Source organism: Mirounga leonina, unplaced genomic scaffold, assembly GCF_011800145.1.
Source record: "Mirounga leonina isolate KUSES-001 unplaced genomic scaffold, KU_Mleo_1.0 Mir_94, whole genome shotgun sequence".
NCBI classification, from domain to species: Eukaryota; Metazoa; Chordata; class Mammalia; order Carnivora; family Phocidae; genus Mirounga; species Mirounga leonina.
Window position 1 is genome coordinate 52,871,524 of NW_023270855.1, and position 18,793 is coordinate 52,890,316.

At 53.8% G+C, this 18,793-nt stretch overlaps 1 protein-coding gene across 1 annotated transcript in view; it reads left to right on the forward strand.

Annotated features, from left to right (window-relative positions):
- Nucleotides 1–18,793, forward strand: part of ARHGEF18 (Rho/Rac guanine nucleotide exchange factor 18) — a gene marked incomplete in the record, with an annotated part of 79,223 nt that overhangs the window by 1,566 nt on the left and 58,864 nt on the right. Inside the window, 6 exon segments of the mRNA XM_034997378.1 lie at nucleotides 9,056–9,177; nucleotides 15,545–15,804; nucleotides 16,112–16,262; nucleotides 16,862–16,976; nucleotides 17,886–17,943; nucleotides 18,266–18,310. Coding sequence (XP_034853269.1) covers nucleotides 9,163–9,177; nucleotides 15,545–15,804; nucleotides 16,112–16,262; nucleotides 16,862–16,976; nucleotides 17,886–17,943; nucleotides 18,266–18,310 — 644 coding nt within the window.

Here is an 18,793-nt window from a genome sequence, read left to right on the forward strand (position 1 = left end):
CTGCCCATGCCCATGCACCGTCCCCGTCCCAAGCCTGCCCATGCCCAGGGACCGTCCCTGTCCCAAGCCTCGCTCCAGCAGCCGCAGAAGCTCTCACATCTGCCCTCCACGCAGAGGTCCGGGGCCTCCGACAGCCGTCCTGGCCCACCCAGGGACAGGCGTGTGGCGGGCGGGGAGGAAGTAAAGCCTGGAGCACGGCGGAGGGCCAACGCCGTTAAATCTCCCTGTGCGGTTCTACGTAGGAGTCCGGCCGTTTGTGTGTGATTGCGTGTGCGTGCGTGTGTGCGTGCGTGCTTCCGGGTGTGAACGTACGTCTGGCTAGTGTTTGCACGTCTGCGGCTGTCTGTGTGTGCTGGGTTGTGTGGGTGCCGCTGCTCACATCGTGGGTGTTTTTATGTCTTTCTGTTAGTGACAGATCGGGGGTCACCTACTGGGGAGGTGCAGACGGGGCCGTCAGGGCCGGGAAGGAGGGCATGAAATGGCCAAGGACAGAGCTTAAAGGTCAGACAGAGAAAGGAAGATGGGCCAAGCAAGGGCAGGAAGGAAAGTCTGTGGCATCGTGGGGGGCGGGGGTGCAAGAAATAAAGGGGTCAGAAGCGTCCAGCAAAGGAGAGGCAGAAGATGTCCATTGGATCTAGGCCCTAGAGAGAGCAAGAAGGCTGGAGCGGGTTGAAATAAGATTACAGGGGCTGTGGGATCCGTTGGGTGTGAGTAGGCAAAGGTAGGCCAGCGGATAACCCTTCTGGAAGGGTCGCTGAAGGCAGGAGAGTGACAGCCTGCTCCTCCGAGGGGGCGGCGGTGGGCCAGGACGCAAGGAAGGAGAAGCCCTTGACCCCCTCACCAGTGACAGCGGTTTGGGGCTGGGAGGTCAAAGAAAGGGTTTGGGGAGGGAGGAGGGGGTCAGCAGAGAACAAAGCCAGAATTTCTCAGCACAGGGAGTGAGGATGCAGTAGGGAGGCTCGGCCACCAGGGAGCAGCCCTGGCGTGGCCACGCGCTGACCGGCGCCCGCACACCCACCCCATACACCCGACTCACATGCACACGACCGTGCAGACACGCAGAAACCCGGGCAGGCGCCCAAACCCCTCACAGATATCAGACACAGATCTCCCCACGTCCCGGGTGAGCCGTGTGGATCCAGCCCCACGGATACCAACCGGCATTCAGACACACACAGGATCGCAGAAACACCCAGATAACAATACTCAGCTATAAAAGGGAAGGAAATCTTGCCATTTGTGACAACATGGATGGACTTTGAGGGCATTCTGCTACATGAAATAAGTCAGACAGAGAGAGACAAATACTGTGTGATCTCACTTAAATGTGGAATCTAGGGTGGGAGGGATGGGGTGGCTGGGTGAGGGACATTGGGGAGGGTATGTGCTCTGGTGAGCGCTGTGAATTATGTAAGACTCATGAATCACAGACCTGCACTCCTGAAACAAATAATGCATTATATGTTAATTTAAAAAAATGTGGAATCTAAAAACAGCAACCAAACTCGTGGATAAAGAAATCGGATTTGTGGTTTCCAGAGGCAGGGGGTCGGGCAGGAGGGAGAACGGGAAGAAGGAGACCAAAAGGGACAGACTTCCAGTTATGAGAAAAATAAGCCCTGGGGATGTGACGCACAGCATGGTGGCTAGTGTTAACTCCGCTGTGTGGTATATGGGAAAAGTTGCTAAGAGAGTAGATCCTAAGAGTTCTCATCACAAGGAAAAAAAGATTTTTTTCTCTTTTTTTCTGGATAAATCTTTTTTTTCTGTGTCTATAAGAGGTGATGGGTGTTAAGTAAACTTGTTGTGCTGATCATTTCACAGAATAGGTTAGTCAGGTCGTGTTGTATGCCTTAAATTTATATAGCGCTGTGTGTTCATTATATCTCAATAAAACGGGGGAGACCACCTAGATATTCATATTCACCCCCACATAGGCAAGGTGACACGCAAGATTTGCACTCAAACACACTCTCACAGACATGAAAATACACAGTCTACGTGCAAACTCACAAACCCAAAAAATCACAGACGATGGCACACAAAAACTCGGACATTCAGGCACACGCAGGCTCACCTCAGACCCAGTCTAGACTTGCTTCCTGAGGACCCCAGTGTCACCACCACTCACACTGCCATCTTCAGCTCTTCCTGGGAATGTCTTGTCTGGCCAGCGTGAGAAGCTTACGGGTCAGGGAAGGGGGAAAGGGGTGGGTTGTACTAAGGGCTTGACCGCCCCCCAGGCTGGAGTCCCTGGGCCCCCCAGCCAGAAGCCCCAGCCCCCCTGCCCTAGCCCCAGGCTCCCATCAGCTGATGCATCTGGCAGCCCCTGGTGGCTGTCTCCGCCCCTCTTGCTGGCAGCCCCATCCTGGCAGGGATTCCCAGCCAAACTCCTGCTTCATCCCCTGCTGTTCACCCACTCTCTCGCGCGCGTGGGCCCCCATGGCTAACTCGGCACTCCACCACTCCTGGCCAGCCCTCTCCAAGCTGTGGCTGAAGCGGTGGGCCTTAAAGAGAGGTAAGGGGGCGGGCCGTGACCAGCAGGCAGGGCTCCCTGGGCAGCCTGGAGCCTTTTCTTGGCCTGGGGCACAGACTCTGCTTGATCCAGCCCCGAATTCCATGATCCCCAGCTCCCCCGGCCTCCACGGAACATCACAGGCTTCTGGGGTCCCGTCTCCCCAGGCTCAGCCAGGACCTTGTCTCAGGAGATAAATTTGCGGAAAGAGAAATCCCTCTGAGCAGCCTGATGACTTCCTGGGGGTTCTTGATGCCGTTTGCTCTTGGATAGCTGCAGCACGGAGGCTCAGGGAAGCAGCAAAAAGGAGGAGGTTGGAGACTCCCAGTGGTTCTGGTCGATGCCTCCCTCGAACACACACACATTGTCTGGTGGCAACCCCCTCCCAGGTCCTGGGGTCTCAGTTTACCTCTATGGGGGCTGGAGAGGCCCTTGCCACCCCCCAAGGTGTGGGTGAATTGCTTTGGCAAAAAGACGCTTCTCCTTAAATCTCGAAGCGAGTTTACCCTTGAAGATAACCAGACAGTGTCCGCGGCCACGGGGCGTGGAGACTCCTGAACGTCCTTGCCCCTCTGTGCCTCCCACCTTTGCACAACCCTCCCCCACCCCATCAGGCCAGCCCATGCTCAGCCTCAACAAGTCCCAGCCACTACCACCTGCGTGAGTCAAGTACTGGTTCGGGGTGGCGGTGAGGGTTCGTGAAGGGGGGAGGCCAATGAAAACATCCCTTAGCTCATGCTCGCCACAGACTCTGAGGGCCGAATGTGTACCAGGCACCCTGCTTGGGTCAGGAAGGACATGGGAGTATCAGAGGACCCAGAGGCTGGGGTTGGGGAGAAAGAGGGCGGCCTAGAGGCTAGGACGCAGTAGAAGAGTAATCAGAATGATGGAAGCTGCTGCCAGGGGTTGAACCTTCGTGATGTTGAGAGAGGTTGAGTGACTTGCTCGCGGTCACACAGCAAGCACATGCTGGAGGAACCAGGATTTGAAAACAGTTCTATTCCAAGGCTACCTTTGTGGTGTGTTCTGGCCAGTAAACAGAGCTGCTGGTGAGCCTGCTTCTCCCTCTGCCTCTGCCTCTCTCTCTCTCTCTCTAAAAAAAAAAAAAAAAAAAAAAAAAAAAAAAAAAACAGAGAGAACTAGTGCATCAGCCAAGGACCACCAAAGTGCCTGTCTCTGACCCAGATCCTTACGAAGTTCCGCCCACTCCTGGCCTCTCTGCCCACCCCATCTTCCGGCCCAGACCAACTGAGACTGATTCACAGGCTGGCAAGTCGGGGAGTGAGCTGAAGGAACCAGCGGTGACTCTTACACCCTTTTATGGCTGGTGCTGCAGGGGCTGATGGTGGAAGAGGCTGCCTGGGACCTAAATCCGGGCTCCTTAGAGTGAAGCATGGTGTTGGGGAGCAAAGTCTTTCCTAACCACGTCCTTCCAGTCTTTAGCCCTGAGGGGGTGGGGAGACACATAGGAAGAGGGCGTTTTGTGCCCCTCTTAAGCTCCGTTAACTGGCCATCTGGGCACCTAACAGGACTTCATGAGAAAATGATGGGGTTGGATTTGGGGAAGCAAACAAGGCTAAGGAGAGGGTGGTTGGGACCTGCAGTGAGGTTCCCTCACTGAATGCATAAGGAGTGCATTCTGTGTCTTAACTTGGTTTCCTTCTTGCCTGGCTTCTCTGACTCTGTTCTGCCCCCCTTCCATCTACATGTCTTCTCCCTCATCCCCTCAGAATGCATTCTCCTGAATTTAATGCCTCACTGCCTCTAAACACTGCCACACCACCTATCCCAACTATCCATCCATCCATCAATGCATGCATGCATTCATCCTTCCATCCATTCATCCATCCACCATTCATCCATCTAATCATCTATCCATCCAACCATCCACACATCCGTCCATCCAAATAGCCAGCCAGCCAAGTATCCATTCATTCATGCATCCCAGCATCCATCCATCCATCCATTTATATAAGCATCTACCCATCTAACCATCCATCCATCCAACCATCCACCCATTCATTCATGCAACCATCCACCCATTCATTCATCCAACCATCCAGCCAGACAACTATCCATTCATCCAGCCAGCCAGCCAATTAGCCAACTATCTAACCGCCCATCCATCTATCCATCTATCCAACAATATATTCACTCATTCATCCAACCATCCACTCATCCATCCATCCAATCATTTATTCACCCACCCACCCATTCATCAGCTTACCACAGGACAGCCTGGTGGTTATAAACCCCTGCTTTGGAGTTGGAAACACCTGGGTTCATATCCCAAGTCTTCCTCTTAACAGTATGGTATGACCTTGGGCAAGTCTCTAAGCCTCAGTTTCTTCTTTTGTAAACAGTGGGGACTTGGGGGTTGTTTTAAGGATAGAAGAATGCAAAGTACATGGCACACTTAACACTAGGCAAAGCATATAGGAACAGATCAATACACATAAGAGTTTACTACTTGGGGCTTGGGGATGTAAAAGTGGGACAGACATAGTATCTGCCCTCATGGACCTCGTGGTCTGGAGCAGGGGTCAACAAGCTTTTCTGTAAAGGGCCAGAGAGTAAATATTTTCAGCTTTTTTGGGTCACATATCTCTGAAGAAATTACTAAACTCTGCTGTTATCGCATGAAAGCCGTCATAGCTAATACGTACACAAATGGGCATGACTTGTGCTAATAAAACTTTATTTATAAAATCAGATGTTGAGCCAGATTTGGCCCATGGGACCCCTGGTCTAGAAGGGAACAAGTAAACCAATCACAGTGCAACAGGGGGGTTGAAATTGTGGTTGACGATTGTGGTTGCGTAGGGAGAGAAATAATGGGGGCTGAAATGCAGACAGCGGCAGAGGAAAGAAGAGAGGATGGAGTGGAGAAATGTCTGGGAGGTCACATTGACAGGGCTTGGTGTCCTGAAGGGTAGTGAGGAGGTAAGACTGGTCTCCAGGTTTCTGGCCAGGTCACTGGGAAGATAGTGCATTCACACTGCTATAGGGACAGAAGATGAGGAGAGAAAACAATGAGTTTGGTCCTGACAGCTTGAGGTTGGGGTATGGGTGGGAATACTAGGCAGCAATGACCAGAGGCCACTGGAGACAATGCCTGGAGCCTGGGGTGAGAGAACCTTCCACCAAAATCAGAGCTCATTGTGCAACATCAGAGTGAGAGGTCACTCTGTGAGCAGTGTCAGGGTTCAGCTCGTGGCACTAGGATGGGAACTCAGTCTATGATACCAGGATCAGGACTCAAGTCTATGATATTAGGATTGGGGCTCAGTCCATGACACCAGGACGGGGCTCAGTCTATGATATTGGAATTGGAGCTCAGTCTATGACACAAAGATGGGGCTCAGTCTATGACATTGGGATTGGAGCTCAGTCCATGACACCAGGACAGGGCTCAGTCTCTGATATTGGGATTAAAGCTCAGTCCATGACCCCAGGATGGGGCTCGGTCTATGACACCTGGATCAAAGTTCAGTCTATGACCCTGGGCATCAGGGTTTATAGTCTGTGATACAAAGATTGGGGTGCAGCTTGGGATACCAGGATGAGAGTTGAGTCTGTCATCAAAGTCAAGCCCAGCCCGTTTTTGGGTCAGAAACTTCCATAGAAAGAGTAAACTCATCCCTGGCCTTTCACGTTTAGCCTGCGATCCCAGACCCACAGGGTTTGCAGATGCAAGGTCTGAGGTTCTGCCTTTGGCCTCTACAGGCTCTTGTGGCCTCAGGCCTCCATGAGGCCCCTGCCAAGTGAAGCAGGCAGACCCTTCGGTCTTTCCTGAGGCCCCTGGGGTGCTTGGCCAAGGGATGGGACTGACCCTGGGACCAGCTCCTCTTCCCCTCCCAGGCTCACATCAGCCTCCTGGACCCACCCCCACATCTGGTTTTTCTCCTTCACAGCCTGCGTGTTTTGTTCGGACATTTCTCTGAGTCATAGATGCCGCCTTGGCTTCAGGGTGGGGAAGACGGGAGATACAAGACTTAAATGAGGTACAGCAGAGCAGAGTCCCTCAGTCAGCCTGAAAGGGGAGCTGGGAGAGCAGGGATGGTGGAAACAATGACGTTCTCACACACTGTGGCTGGCCCAGACATCAAAGGCTCATCTACCTTGAAGGAAATAGAGCTGAAGCCCATAAGCACCCACCCAATCAAAATTCTGCAAGGGGCCCCGGCGATTTTTTTGGCAACAATTTCATTGAGATACAATTCACACACCCTACAATTCACCTGTTTAATGGGTACAATTCAATGACTTCTAGTACTCGCAAGGTTATGCAACCATCACCACAATCCATTTTAGAATATTTTCATCATCCCAGTAGAAATTCATATCTTCTACCTGTCACTCCACAGCCCCCCCCCCACAGCCTTAGGCAACCACGACTCTGCTTTCTGTGTCTATAGATTCCCCTATTTCAGACATTTTCTATAAATGGACTCGCATAGCACATGGTCTTTGTCAACTGGCTGCTTATAATGTCTTCAAGGTCGATTCCCCCACCTTATAGCAGGTGTCAGAACTTTATTCCTTTTAGTGGCTGAATACTATTCCACTGTAAGCCTACACCACACCTCGTGTGTCTATTCATCCATTGGTGGATACCTGGGTTGTTTCCACCTTCTGACTATTATAAATAATGCTGCTCATAAGCAGTCACATATAGGCTTTTGGGTGGATGTACGTTTTTCTTTCCCGCAGGGATACACCTGGGCATGGGATGGCGGGGTCACGAGATAGCTCTATGATTTTCTTTTTTAAGGGGCTGCCACACAGTTTTCCAGTGTCCTGGTATTTTTGCACATGTGCATGTGCCCACCTAACCCCTTTGCGCTCATTTATTCATGAAACGTGTTTATTTCTGCCTTGGCCGTTTCCTGCTGTCCTGGTTCAGAGGCCCTGGCAATTTTGTATTCATAATTTTGTATTCTTTCCTAAAAGAAGGCTCCTCCAGACTGTGTATGTTTCAGGGTCCCAAAACCTGGAGCAGTATTTGCAGGTCTGCAGCCAGGAAGAGAGGGGGTGTGAGTAGACAGCCCCGTTGGAATAGAGGGACATCATCGACCTTCCCCTCTGCTAGACCCTTTGAAGAATGAATGGGGGTGTTGCTCATAATCACCCTGGCTCAGCGTTAATTAGGACTGTCCCCAGCAAACCAGGACATGGGGTCACCCAGCCATAGGGGACCCAATCGACCTACCTAACTCAGCACTTTCCAAAATCATCTGACATCCCACTCTCCCACCCCAACTCAGCCCCACCTGAGGCCACCATTGCTCTTATTTAGAACGTGCTGGTCTGGTCAGTCCCTCCATGTATCCCTCCACTGGTCTCCTCTCCTCCAGGCACTCTCCTGCCACCTCCCTGGCTTCAGCAGAGCCTGGGATGTCTTGAGGGGGGATGGAGGAGTGAAGGGAGTCCAGATGTCAAGGCAATGCAATGAAATGAAATGCACATGAAAGAGGCACCATAGGTGGGGGGCGGGCAGAGATTTCTGGAAGGAATACAGTGAGGTCTTCAGGCAGGGAGCCTCAGAGCAGGAATGGAGGGGGAGGGTCTCATACAGCAGGTCCTGCGGGAGCAGAGACAAGTCACAGAAGGAATATCCTGGTGGACATCGGTGGCCAGGCCAAGAGTTTCCACATCCTTCCTGCAGGCAATGAGGAACCTCCGCAGGGATTTGAATAGGCAAGGATGACCTCTCTTGCTGTGGCGTAAGGAGCAGGAAGAGAGAAAAGGGGGTACCCACTCCTCCCACAGCAGGCGGCTCAGTCCAAGACCTGATACCAAGCCAGGGCACCCTCCTGACCTAGAGAGCAAGGAAGGTGGCCAAGACTGGCCAAGGACCACACACGCTGGGCCCCTTCACCCTCCCCAAAGCTCTGAAAGGCATCGTCACACCCACCCTCCAGGTGAGGAAACTGACCCTCAAGGTGCCTTCCCCAAAGGGGGGGCAACCATTAATGACAGGTCCAGGCAAGGACACAATCTGCTTGACCCTAAAGCCCTGGTTTTCTCCTCTATCCCATGGCACCCAGAGGTCCCTAAAACTCCAAATACAGCATCGGGGCAGAGGTGCCTGAAGTCCCGCCATTAGAGACCCTACAAATGTGGGCATTGGGCACTTGCATTTGATCTTAAGGACACATTCTATTGAATGAGGGCTTTTTCTGACAGAGCAAGTATGACAAACTAGCGTCATTTTAGGAGCCCACTCGGATTAACTCAAGATAGCTGCTGGGAAATGGTGCCCCGGAGGGGGGAGGGGGAGGGGATCCTAAAGGGATAAACGATCAGCAGCAGGAAAGAGCCTCATGATTGAATACATATGTCCACCACAGGCACAGGATGGGGAGGTGACGGCATGTAGGCGGGCTTAAAAGTCATGGAGACCATCTTCTTCCACCACCCCATCTTACAGATGAGAAGACTGAGCCCCAGCAGAGCAGCGGCAGATGCAGAACTCAGACTCCCGCTCCTCAGCCCTCCCCCCTTGGCCCTGACGCCTGGTCCCTCCTTTCTGCACAGGTTCTGAGCCCAAGCCATGCGTCCAGTCCTTTGACTCTGGAGCTGCAGCCTCAGGCATCGAGAGCTGCGACGGAGCCTGGAGGCTCGAACACCCAGATTTCCCCACCATGGAGGATGAGCAGGCAGGTGTCTGATGGCTGAGACGGGCCGGAGCTGATGACCCCAATGGCAGCAAGTACACTTTGTAAAACACGTGCACTTTACCAGGCACATTTGTGCACGTTAGTTCAGAGAACGCCCGTTAAAACTTGGCGGAGTAGTGATGATCCCATTTTATAGATGAGGAGACTGGAATCCTTCCTGGAACAAGGGGAGGGAGGGAGGAAGAGGTAAGTAGAAGGCTGCCGGATGGACGGATGGGAGGAAGGAAGACCTGACAGAGGGATGGATACATGCATGGCTGGATGGATGGGAGGAAGGAAAGAAGCTTAGATGGGTGGGTGGGTGGGTGGATGGAGGAAACACGAAGAAGAAGCTTCCACGGGGAGCTCCAAGCTAGAGCAGCCCTGCAGAGTGGTCTCGAGTCAGGCTGAGAGGGGCTATCCATTAGGTCCCCACGTCGATCAGGGATGGCGGGTGGGCTGCCCAGGAAGGGGCGTGACTTCCTGGAAGGGGTCTGACAGCGGACAGCCATCTGCGGACAGCCCCCTCCCCGCATCTGGGGCAGCACGTCTTCCCGGGAGGGGGTTCTGGGTGGCATTTTGCACCGCCCGCCACACTAAGGAAGGAGGGTCTGTGACAGTTAAAGCATATAGGGCATCCTGTGGCCCCACCCCGTCATTTTGTAGAAGGGGACGCTAGGGCCCAGCAGGTAGGACCTGGCCCCAAGTGTCAGGGAGGATCCAGGGTGCACGAAGGTAAGATCAGGACTCAGGTTTAGTTCAGGGCTCTGGACCTTTCAGATAAAACCGTAGGCTGCAGGCAGTGGGCAGATGAGGTGGTGATGTGGGAACAGGCGCCCTGGGAGTATGCGGCCAGACTCTATCCCCCCCCCCACCAAATGAAGCCCTCCACCTGCGTCCCTGTCACTGTCATCTACCTGGTCACCAGAGCTGGAAGTAATGGAAGGCACTGTCCTTGTCCATTCCCTCCCCCACTCTCACGCAAGCCCCGTGAGCCCTGCTTGGGCACAGCCCTCGCGTCACCGCCCCACCCCCAGACATCCTCGGTGCCCCAGTCGGAGCCCAGCTCCACTCTGCCTCTTGCATGATCTCCCTGAAGACAAATCGCAGCCCCCACCCCCACCTCCCTACCACCACTGTTTGGAACTTAGAGATTAAATTCTTGCTTGACCTACCAGGCCTGCTAATCCGGCCCCATGTTCCCCCTCCACACCTCCAGCCAGTAAGGAACTCTTGCCAGTTGTTGGAAGGCACCGGGACCTCCCAAGCCTGCAGGCTTCTGAACGTTCTGTTCTTTTGATGCCTGGAATGCCCTTGTCTGTAGCTTCTGCCTAGCCAACTCCTATTTGTTCCTCAAGGCTTCATTGGCTGTCACCTCCTCCAGGAAGGCCCCCTGGTTCTCTTTCTTTCTTTCTTTCTTTCTTTCTTTCTTTCTTTCTTTCTTTCTTTCTTTCTCTTTCTTTCTTTCTTTCTTTCTCTTTCTTTCTTTCTTTCTCTTTCTTTCTTTCTTTCTTTCTCTTTCTTTCTTTCTTTCTTTCTCTTTCTTTCTCTTTCTTTCTTTCTTCCTTCCTTCCTTCCTTCCTTCCTTCCTTTCTTTCTTTCTTTCTTCTTTCTTTCTTTCTTTCATTTAGTAGGACTTCTTCTTGAAAGTCTACTATCTCCTAACTGGTAAGATGTAGATCTTTTCTTTTTTCTTTTCTTTCTTTTTATTTTTTAAGTAGACTCCACGCCCAATGTGGTGTTTGAACTCATGACCCTGAGATTAAGAGTCCCATGCTCTACCGACTGAGCCAGCCAGGCACCCCAAGAGGTAGATCTTTTTTTTTAAATATATGAAATGTGACCAATGCGTTAAACTTGGCCAGTTCAAGGGATCATTCATGTGTCATGTGGACGCTACTTTATGTGGTCGGAAATAGGTTTTTTGGGGTTTTGTTTTGGCTCTGGGAGCTGTCTAAAGTTTGCTTAACTTTTCCTAACTGAGTTGTACTTAATAGGTTTTTTACCCCAGTGATTACCCTGGGGGTAGTGCTTTAAAATAGAGGGGATTTTCTAAGTAAAATTCCAATCCAGAATTCCTGTCCCTCCAGACAGGGCCTGCTGGCCCTCCTCAGTTCTTTTCTTCAGCCTGCTTCCTGGAACATTCTATCATACTTGATTATGATGGCTGGGTTAAACCATCACTCTTCCTGCACCTAGCTCCGGGAGGGCAGGGGAGGGACTGTGTGACTGCATCTGACACAACCCTCAACTTCCTCAGAGGGAGAGCCCTGACTCCCGAACTAGAAAAAGAGCAAGCACCATCAGACCTGCTCCTACTGACCCAGGGCTTGCAAAGTGCACACATCATCCCGTTGTACTCACACAGCAAGGAATCCTACAAGAAGGCAGCATTGCACCCATTTTTCAGAGGAGAAAACTGAGACCCAGAGAGAGTCTGGGACTTGCTTGAGGTCCCACTGAGCTAATAAAAGTCATACCAGGGATGCAAACCCTGACTGAGGTTTTCTTACCACTTGAGCTGCTCAAGAATCAGCTGCCCTGTCATTTATTTGCTATTTTGTTCGATATCAACCTCCTTTCTTACCTGATGAAATGGAACCAGAGAAACAATATGCTCGACGCTCCTTTGGCGTGCCATGGTTTGCTGATATACGATGAAATAAATAACTATTCACGTTTTTAAAAACCAGTTTATCCATGTACTGTCCAAATCTGCACCCAGTAAGCCCTTCTGCAGAGAGCATTCCTGGGACATCTCGCCTCTGAGTCTGACTGGGGGGGAGCCCATCCCCCAAGGCTCCCCAGGGTCCATGCAGTGAGAGCCTGGATTTATTGCATCCTCTCTGGGGTGTCAGGGCCAGCATACACTGTTTAGTCAGAAGCCTGGAAAGGCCCCCATTGGGCCGCCTCCCGCCTTTTCTCACCCAGGCAATGTTGGAGGAAAGATTCGGGTTCCCAAGCCAAGGCTGAGGCTCCCCACCCCCTGCGTCCCTCAGTGTACCTGCTGCCGGGAGCGAGGACGGCCTGTGCCCACAGCTGCCCACCACCCCTGCCACCCCCAGCCCTGGCCAAGTGCCCGCTGCTGCCTCCAGTGAGGGAGGCCAGATGCAGGAGAGGGAGAGGGGGCCCGGCCCAGGCCGAGAGGCTGTCCTGACATGTTTATATTTACAGAAGGATAAAAACCAGAGACACAAGGAAACCTTTCGGGCAGTGGCAGAGGAGACAGGAGTCAACAGAGGGAGGTTGTCCAGGCACCAGGGATGGGACCGGAGTGATCTGGGGGAAAAAGGAGACCTGCCAGGACGCTGCTGCTCAGGTCACAGGAGGGGCAGGCGAGCCTGAGCCAGTCACGACCAGAGACGTAGGTACTCCCACAGAGACCGAAGCGGGACCCTGGTATATAAGGGACAGAGGGAGGACACGGAGCCAGAGAAGGGGCAGTTGGGGAAGGTGGGAGGGACAAGGATCAAAGGGGGCAAAGGAGAGACTCTAGAGAAAGGGAGGCTGTGCGAACAGCGTGGAGCGTGCTCCAGAAGTCAAGCCCAGAATTACCACCCACTCCAGCAATCCCCCTTCTGGATAGCTACCCCAAAAAATTGAAAGCAGGGACTCGAACAGCTCTCTGTACGCCCACGTTCACTGCACGCTTCACAATAGCCAAATGTGGAAGCAACCCGTGTCCATCGTGGGATGAATGGGTACAAAGAAGAAGGAAAAAAGAAGGGGTAAACCTGTGGAGAGCTCCCAGCGGGTGAGGCCAGGGGGAAAAGACAGATCCTGTATAGCTCCTCTTTCCGGGTACTTTCGACTTTGAATTGGAAGCTTCTCCGCAAATCCCCCATGCCAAGCATTAGTAGGGGGCCTCCCTGTTTTCCCTCACCTGCTAAGGACTGGCCCTGCCTGGCCAAATGGTTCAGGGGTAGGGTTGCAAGACTGAACAAACAAAATTACAGGACACCCAGTTAGATTTGAATGTCAAATAGTGCAATGTTTCGGGATATATTTATACTAAAAAAAATACTTGTTTATCTGAAATTCAAATTTAACTGGGCGTCCTGTATTTTCTCTGGCAATCCTATCCTGGGTTTTTTGTTTTTTTTTTTTAAGATTTTATTTATTTATTTGACAGAGAGAGAGAGCACAAGCAGGGAGAGTGGCAGGCAGAAGGAGAAGCAGGCTCCCCGCTGAGCAGGAAGCCTGATGCGGGGCTCAATCCCAGGACCCTGAAATCATGACCTGAGCCGAAGGCAGACGGCCCCCTCCAAAGATTTTATTTATTTATTTGAAAGAGAGCGGGGCGGGGGGGAGCCTGGGTGGCTCAGTCGTTAAGCGTCTGCCTTCGGCTCAGGTTATGATCCTAGGGTCCTGGGATGGAGCCCTGCATCGGGCTCCCTGCTCAGCGGGGAGCCTGCCTCTCCCTCTCCCACTCCCCCTGCTTGTGTTCCCTCTCTCGCTGTCTCTCTGTCAAATAAATAAATAAAATAATTTAAAAAAAAAAGAAAGAGAGAGAGGGAGCACCAGTCGGGGGAGGGGCAGAGGGCGAGGTGCCCCTGGAGGACTTTTCAAAAAATCACATTTATTAACATCACCACCAATCTTTTTTTTTAATTTTATTTTAAAGTAATCTCTACACCCAACATGGGGCTTGAATTCACTATCCCAAGATCAAGAGTCGCATGCTCAGGGCGCCTGGGTAGCTAAGTCGGTTAAGCATCCAACTCTTGGTTTCAGCTCAGTTCATGATCTCAGGGTCCTGGGATTGAGCCCTGCTTTGGGCTCCATGCTCAGCAGGGAGTCTGTTTAAGATTCTTTCTCTCTCCCTCTCCCTCTGCCCCTTCCCCTGCACTCACGTGCTTTCTCTCTCTCTTTCTAAAATAAATAAATAAACCTTAAAAAAAAAAAAAAAGTCGCCTGCTCTACCAACTGAGCCAGCCAGGCACCCCTCCTGGGGGACTTCTGTAAAGTCCATGAAGGGGGGCCATGTCCCCTCAGTGGCCCCTTCAGGCCACCAACTGGGACAGTCCATTGAGGGCTGCCTGAGACCACAGAGATGCCTGGGGCTATGTCTCAGTATTGGCTTTTCAGGGAGCAATGGGGGAGGCCCACCCACCCTCCTACCCACCAAACCCTGTCTGAGGTCAGTCCTAACAAAGTCCTAGACAAGGAAAGTCCCTGGGCTGCAGATCGTGACAGCCCAGAGAAGGGACATTTTACCTACACTTGAGGAGTCAGGAAGGCAGCCTGGAGGGCATGCCTAAGCTGGCTTTTGAAGGATGAATAGGAGTTCTCCAGGCCAAACTGTAGGTGGGCTGGGAGAAGAGGTTTTCCAAGGAGAAGAAAAGGCAAGTTCCCTGACTGGGGAAAAAAAATGGCAAATAGAATGATTTGGAGGGAGAGAGAGAAGAGAAGAGGAATAGGAGAAGGAGAGAGATGGGTGAGAAAGAGCATAGGGCTTGGATCCAGACAGACCTGAGTTTGAGTCCGGCTCTGTCATTGGTTGGCCCTGTGATCCAGGGAGAGTCTTCCATCCTCCCTGAGCCTCAGTCTTCTGATCCGGAGGGTGGGATAACAGTGCCCCCTCGTGGTGGAGCTACTGTGGTACTAGGGATAAGGCCTGTTAGTGGCTTGAGGCTACGGAGGGGCCAGAAGCAGAGGCAGCTGACCAGTAGCCTTTTGTAATGTGCCCCCCTGGGCTTGTACCCATCCAGGAGGGGAAGGTATTGATTGGCTTAAGCGCTGGTGTTCCAGACTCCAGTAAGAGGGAGCAGGGCCAGGAATAGGGGACGGGAGCCAGGTGAGTGGTACAGCACAGGGTCCAATACTGTCCTTTTTTAACATTTTGGTAACTCATTCATCACAGGGTCCAATACTGTCCTTTTTTAACATTTTGGTAACTCATTCAACATTTGGTAACTCATTCATCACTCATTGCATTACTCGACTTTAAAAAAGAAATGCTGCGCTAACGTAACTGCGCTGGGAGCCCCGACACCACGTGAAATTCTGCATTAGCATCCAGGATAACTTAGGTCCATGCAGCTGCATTCGAAGACCTTGAACAAGCCGGGTGAGAGGGGCTAGGGCCAAGGTCATTACACCGCTTTCCGAGGTCCATCAGAGGGAACGTCAGCGAGTGAGGTGGCATCAGGGCTAGAAGTCCAGGCTTCTGGCCCCTTTTTTGGGAATGAGGTCTTGAAGGCCCAGGTTAGACAGAGTGCCGGGGGGACTACCCCCATTCACCCCACCTGCCATGAGAACGGCGCTGGCCCAGGCTGGACGGGAGGGGGATGGGCAAGGACTCGGTGCCGGGACCTCTGCTCTGCTGCCCTTGGTCAACGCCTTCTCCCCCCACACCGGCCTACAGGAGGATGGTATTCCGGGGCAGCTCGGCTACAGCACGGAGGACCTCAGCATGGACTTGGGGGCCCTGCAGGGCAGCGAGTATCTCCAGGACCTGGGCCTTGGGGCCTTTTCCGACAGCCAGCCTGGGGGAGCCGGCGACAGCAGCCCCCCCAGCGAAGAGGCCGGAGGAGAATCGACCTTCTGCAGCTCAGCAGAGACCCAGGGCCTGCCTCGGAGACGCAGCTGGGAGAGGTCGCGGAGCTGCTCTGGGAGCTGGCAGAGGTCAGCCCGCACCACCAGCCGGTGCCTTCCCCACCTGCCTCCCTCAACACCCCCGCCCCAAGTCACGCAAGTAGAAATCCAATCTGCCATGCAAACACATGGATCTACCTGCAAATTCGCTGGCAAGGCTCCCCCGACGACCCCTCTGATGGAGGGAGACCGAACACCCCTCCGGATTCTGACCACTCCTCCCCGCCCCAGAAGGATGGCCCTGCAGGTCCCCCCAGGCCCCTGGATGCTGGCGCCGGGGCCACCGCCAGCTGGAAGAGACGCACTGAAGACCTGCCTTCCTCATTTCTTCCAGCAGGCTCAGCCTCGAGGCCTCGGCTGTGAAGGAGGGGCCCTGTCTCCCTCGGACACTGGCCAGCCTTGCTCTGAACCTACCCGGAGAGGATCTGCAGGCCTGGACCCAGGAGTGTCTGTCTGGGGGTGGGACCCCAGCAGAGCACCCAGGGAAGGTGGGTGCCACCTCCAGCCACCCCTGACAATGGTACAACTCTGGGCCCAGGGGCCAGCGTGGCAGCTGGGAAGGAGCTCCTTACCCGTAGCTGGTAGGACTTACCTGTCACAGAGGGGCTGTCCTTGGGTAGCGCAAGACTGGGGAGTCACCGAGTCCTGAGATTGCAGCCCAAGCCTGAGGGTTCTTCACTGGAGTGGGGTCCACAGTAGGGGGCCCTCGGTTACAAGTGCAACCCATAATCTGGGAGGTAGAGGAGATGGTCTCTGCATCTTTGCAGCTAGAAGGAAGCCCCGCCCCCGTGACTGGTAGATCTTGTCTCAGGCCTGGGATTCCAGCCTCAGGGCTGTAGCCTGTGGCTGGGGCATCTTTGCCCCTGACCGTGACCTGGGGAGAAACCCCTGATGGGCTGGAATCTGGAGCTCAGAGTTTTGGGGCTCCAGCCCACAGCCGCCGCTATGGAGATTCATCCCCGTGCCCTGTGGCTGAGGGGTGCCCCTACCTGCAGCTGGAGGTTGGGGGCTGTGGGCCCTCCATCTGGGGAGCTTGCCTGCACCCCGAGCTGCCTCCCTGGCTTAGCGAGATGCTTATTCCCCGCAGGAATGTGACAGCCCTGAGAAAAGAGTAAGGTCACGGTCCGTTCCCGTGTCCTTCGATGAGATCAGCTCCCTGGAAATCTCTCCCACTTTGGAGGTGCCCACTCCAGCTGTTCAAGGTAGCCCAGCCTGAGGGTTTCCCTCATTTAAACCAAGAAAGGTAGGGGGTTTCTGCTGGAGGGTTCCCTGGATGGAGCCCCAGACAGGCCTGAGAGAGGAAAGGGCTACTAATGGGTGGGAGGGAGGCTTCGGGGGCCCCATGCGAAGGAACTGGGCAGAATTCCTGGGGGGGGGGGGGGCAGGTGGAAGGGGAGAGGCATCCAGCACCTGCCCCTCCCCTTCCCCCGGGGCCTCCAGCTAGGGGTGGACTGCAGTCCCCTTGCTCCCCTAGGGCTCTTCTTCTGTTTCTACCTCTGTCCCCTACTTTAGCTCCCTCGTTATCTCTGAATCTCGGTCCTAAGAGCTTGTGTCTCTCTGCTGTCAGAGGGACCTGAAGTCTAAACCCAAATCTACCACTTTCTAGTAAGTCTCTGAGCCTTGCGGTTTTATAAGAATCAAGGGCGCCTGGGTGGCTCAGTCGGTTAAGCCTCCAACTCTTGATTTCCGCTCAGGTCATGATCTCAGGGTCGTGAGATGGAGCCCCATGTTGGCTCCGCGCTCAGCTAGGAGTCTGCTTGAGATTTTCTCTCTCTCTCTCTCCTTCTGTCCCCCCCTCCACTCTCTCTCTCTAAAATAAATAAAGAATAAAGAAAAATATGGAACAATAAGTGTATCTCCTTAGGGCTACTTGGAGGGTCCACTGAGTGCACATGCGCAAAGCGCTTGGCACATTGTCCGCAGTCTTGAGACCCAGGGGTGCACCCCCAACGCTGGCTCTCTACCCTCTTGGTACCTCTCCTCCCCGAAGGGCAAGCCCCATCTGGAAGGTCTCCAGTTGTGCAGGGATGGGTCACAGGGGGCCCAGGTGGGGCTGGTCTGCCCCAAAGCCCCCTCACGCCTGTACCTCCCGGGGTGGGGGCTGCTTCCAGGCATGGAGCCCCCAGTGCTGGAGTGCATGGAAAAGGACCACGTGGAGCCAGACCACGTGTGAGTATCTGCCTAGTGGTGGGGAGGGGACCCCAGGGGACAGCCACAGGGTCAAGGCTGGGGTCCCTCCCCAACCCTCCCATAACCTCGGGCTTCTCTCCCACACCATCTTCTCCCAGAGGAGAGACCCAGGCCTCTCTGAAGGGTTCTCAGTACAGCATCAGGGGAGGGGTCGGGTCTCCCGGTCAGGGTCTACATCAGGACCGGGGCCCTGGCTGGGCAATCACAGCTGGCTGGGGGAACCTGTCTATGGCCTGGGGCAACTGTGAGCTGTTTTTATCCACACTCCCCCCTGCCCCCTGCCCCCTGCCCCCTGCCCCAGGCTGATTGTCCAGCAGGCGCTTCAAGAACTTCGGCAGTGCCATGGGTAAGTGAGAAGGGGGACAGGTGTGAGGGGACAGGGTGGGAAGACAGACACGGAAGACAAGTATGGGGGGAAGTGGAGGGGGACAGGATAGGAGTGGGCAGGTGGCGGACAGCTGTGGAGAAGACGGGGAGATAGGGGAGAGAAACACGGACAGGAGAGGTGGGGGGAGGGACTAATGAGGGAAAGGGCAGGGGACATGAGCCGGGGATGAGGGAGCCCATGAGTTACGTTAGCTCCAATGAGAAACGGTGCGTCTTTCCCAAGACACCGCCGTTTGCTAGAAAATCTTCCTGACATGCTGATTTTGTCTGATCAAGATGTGTTACCACCCTCTCCTGGAAAACCAGTCACAGTGATCATGGATAGAGCACACAGTGGGAGGGATGGAGGGATGGTGGGGTCTGGGATGTGGCTCCAGGGTGCACGGAAGCACTGGGGGAGAGAGGAGGCAGGAGACGGGGCAGCTGGGGAAGGAGGAGGGAG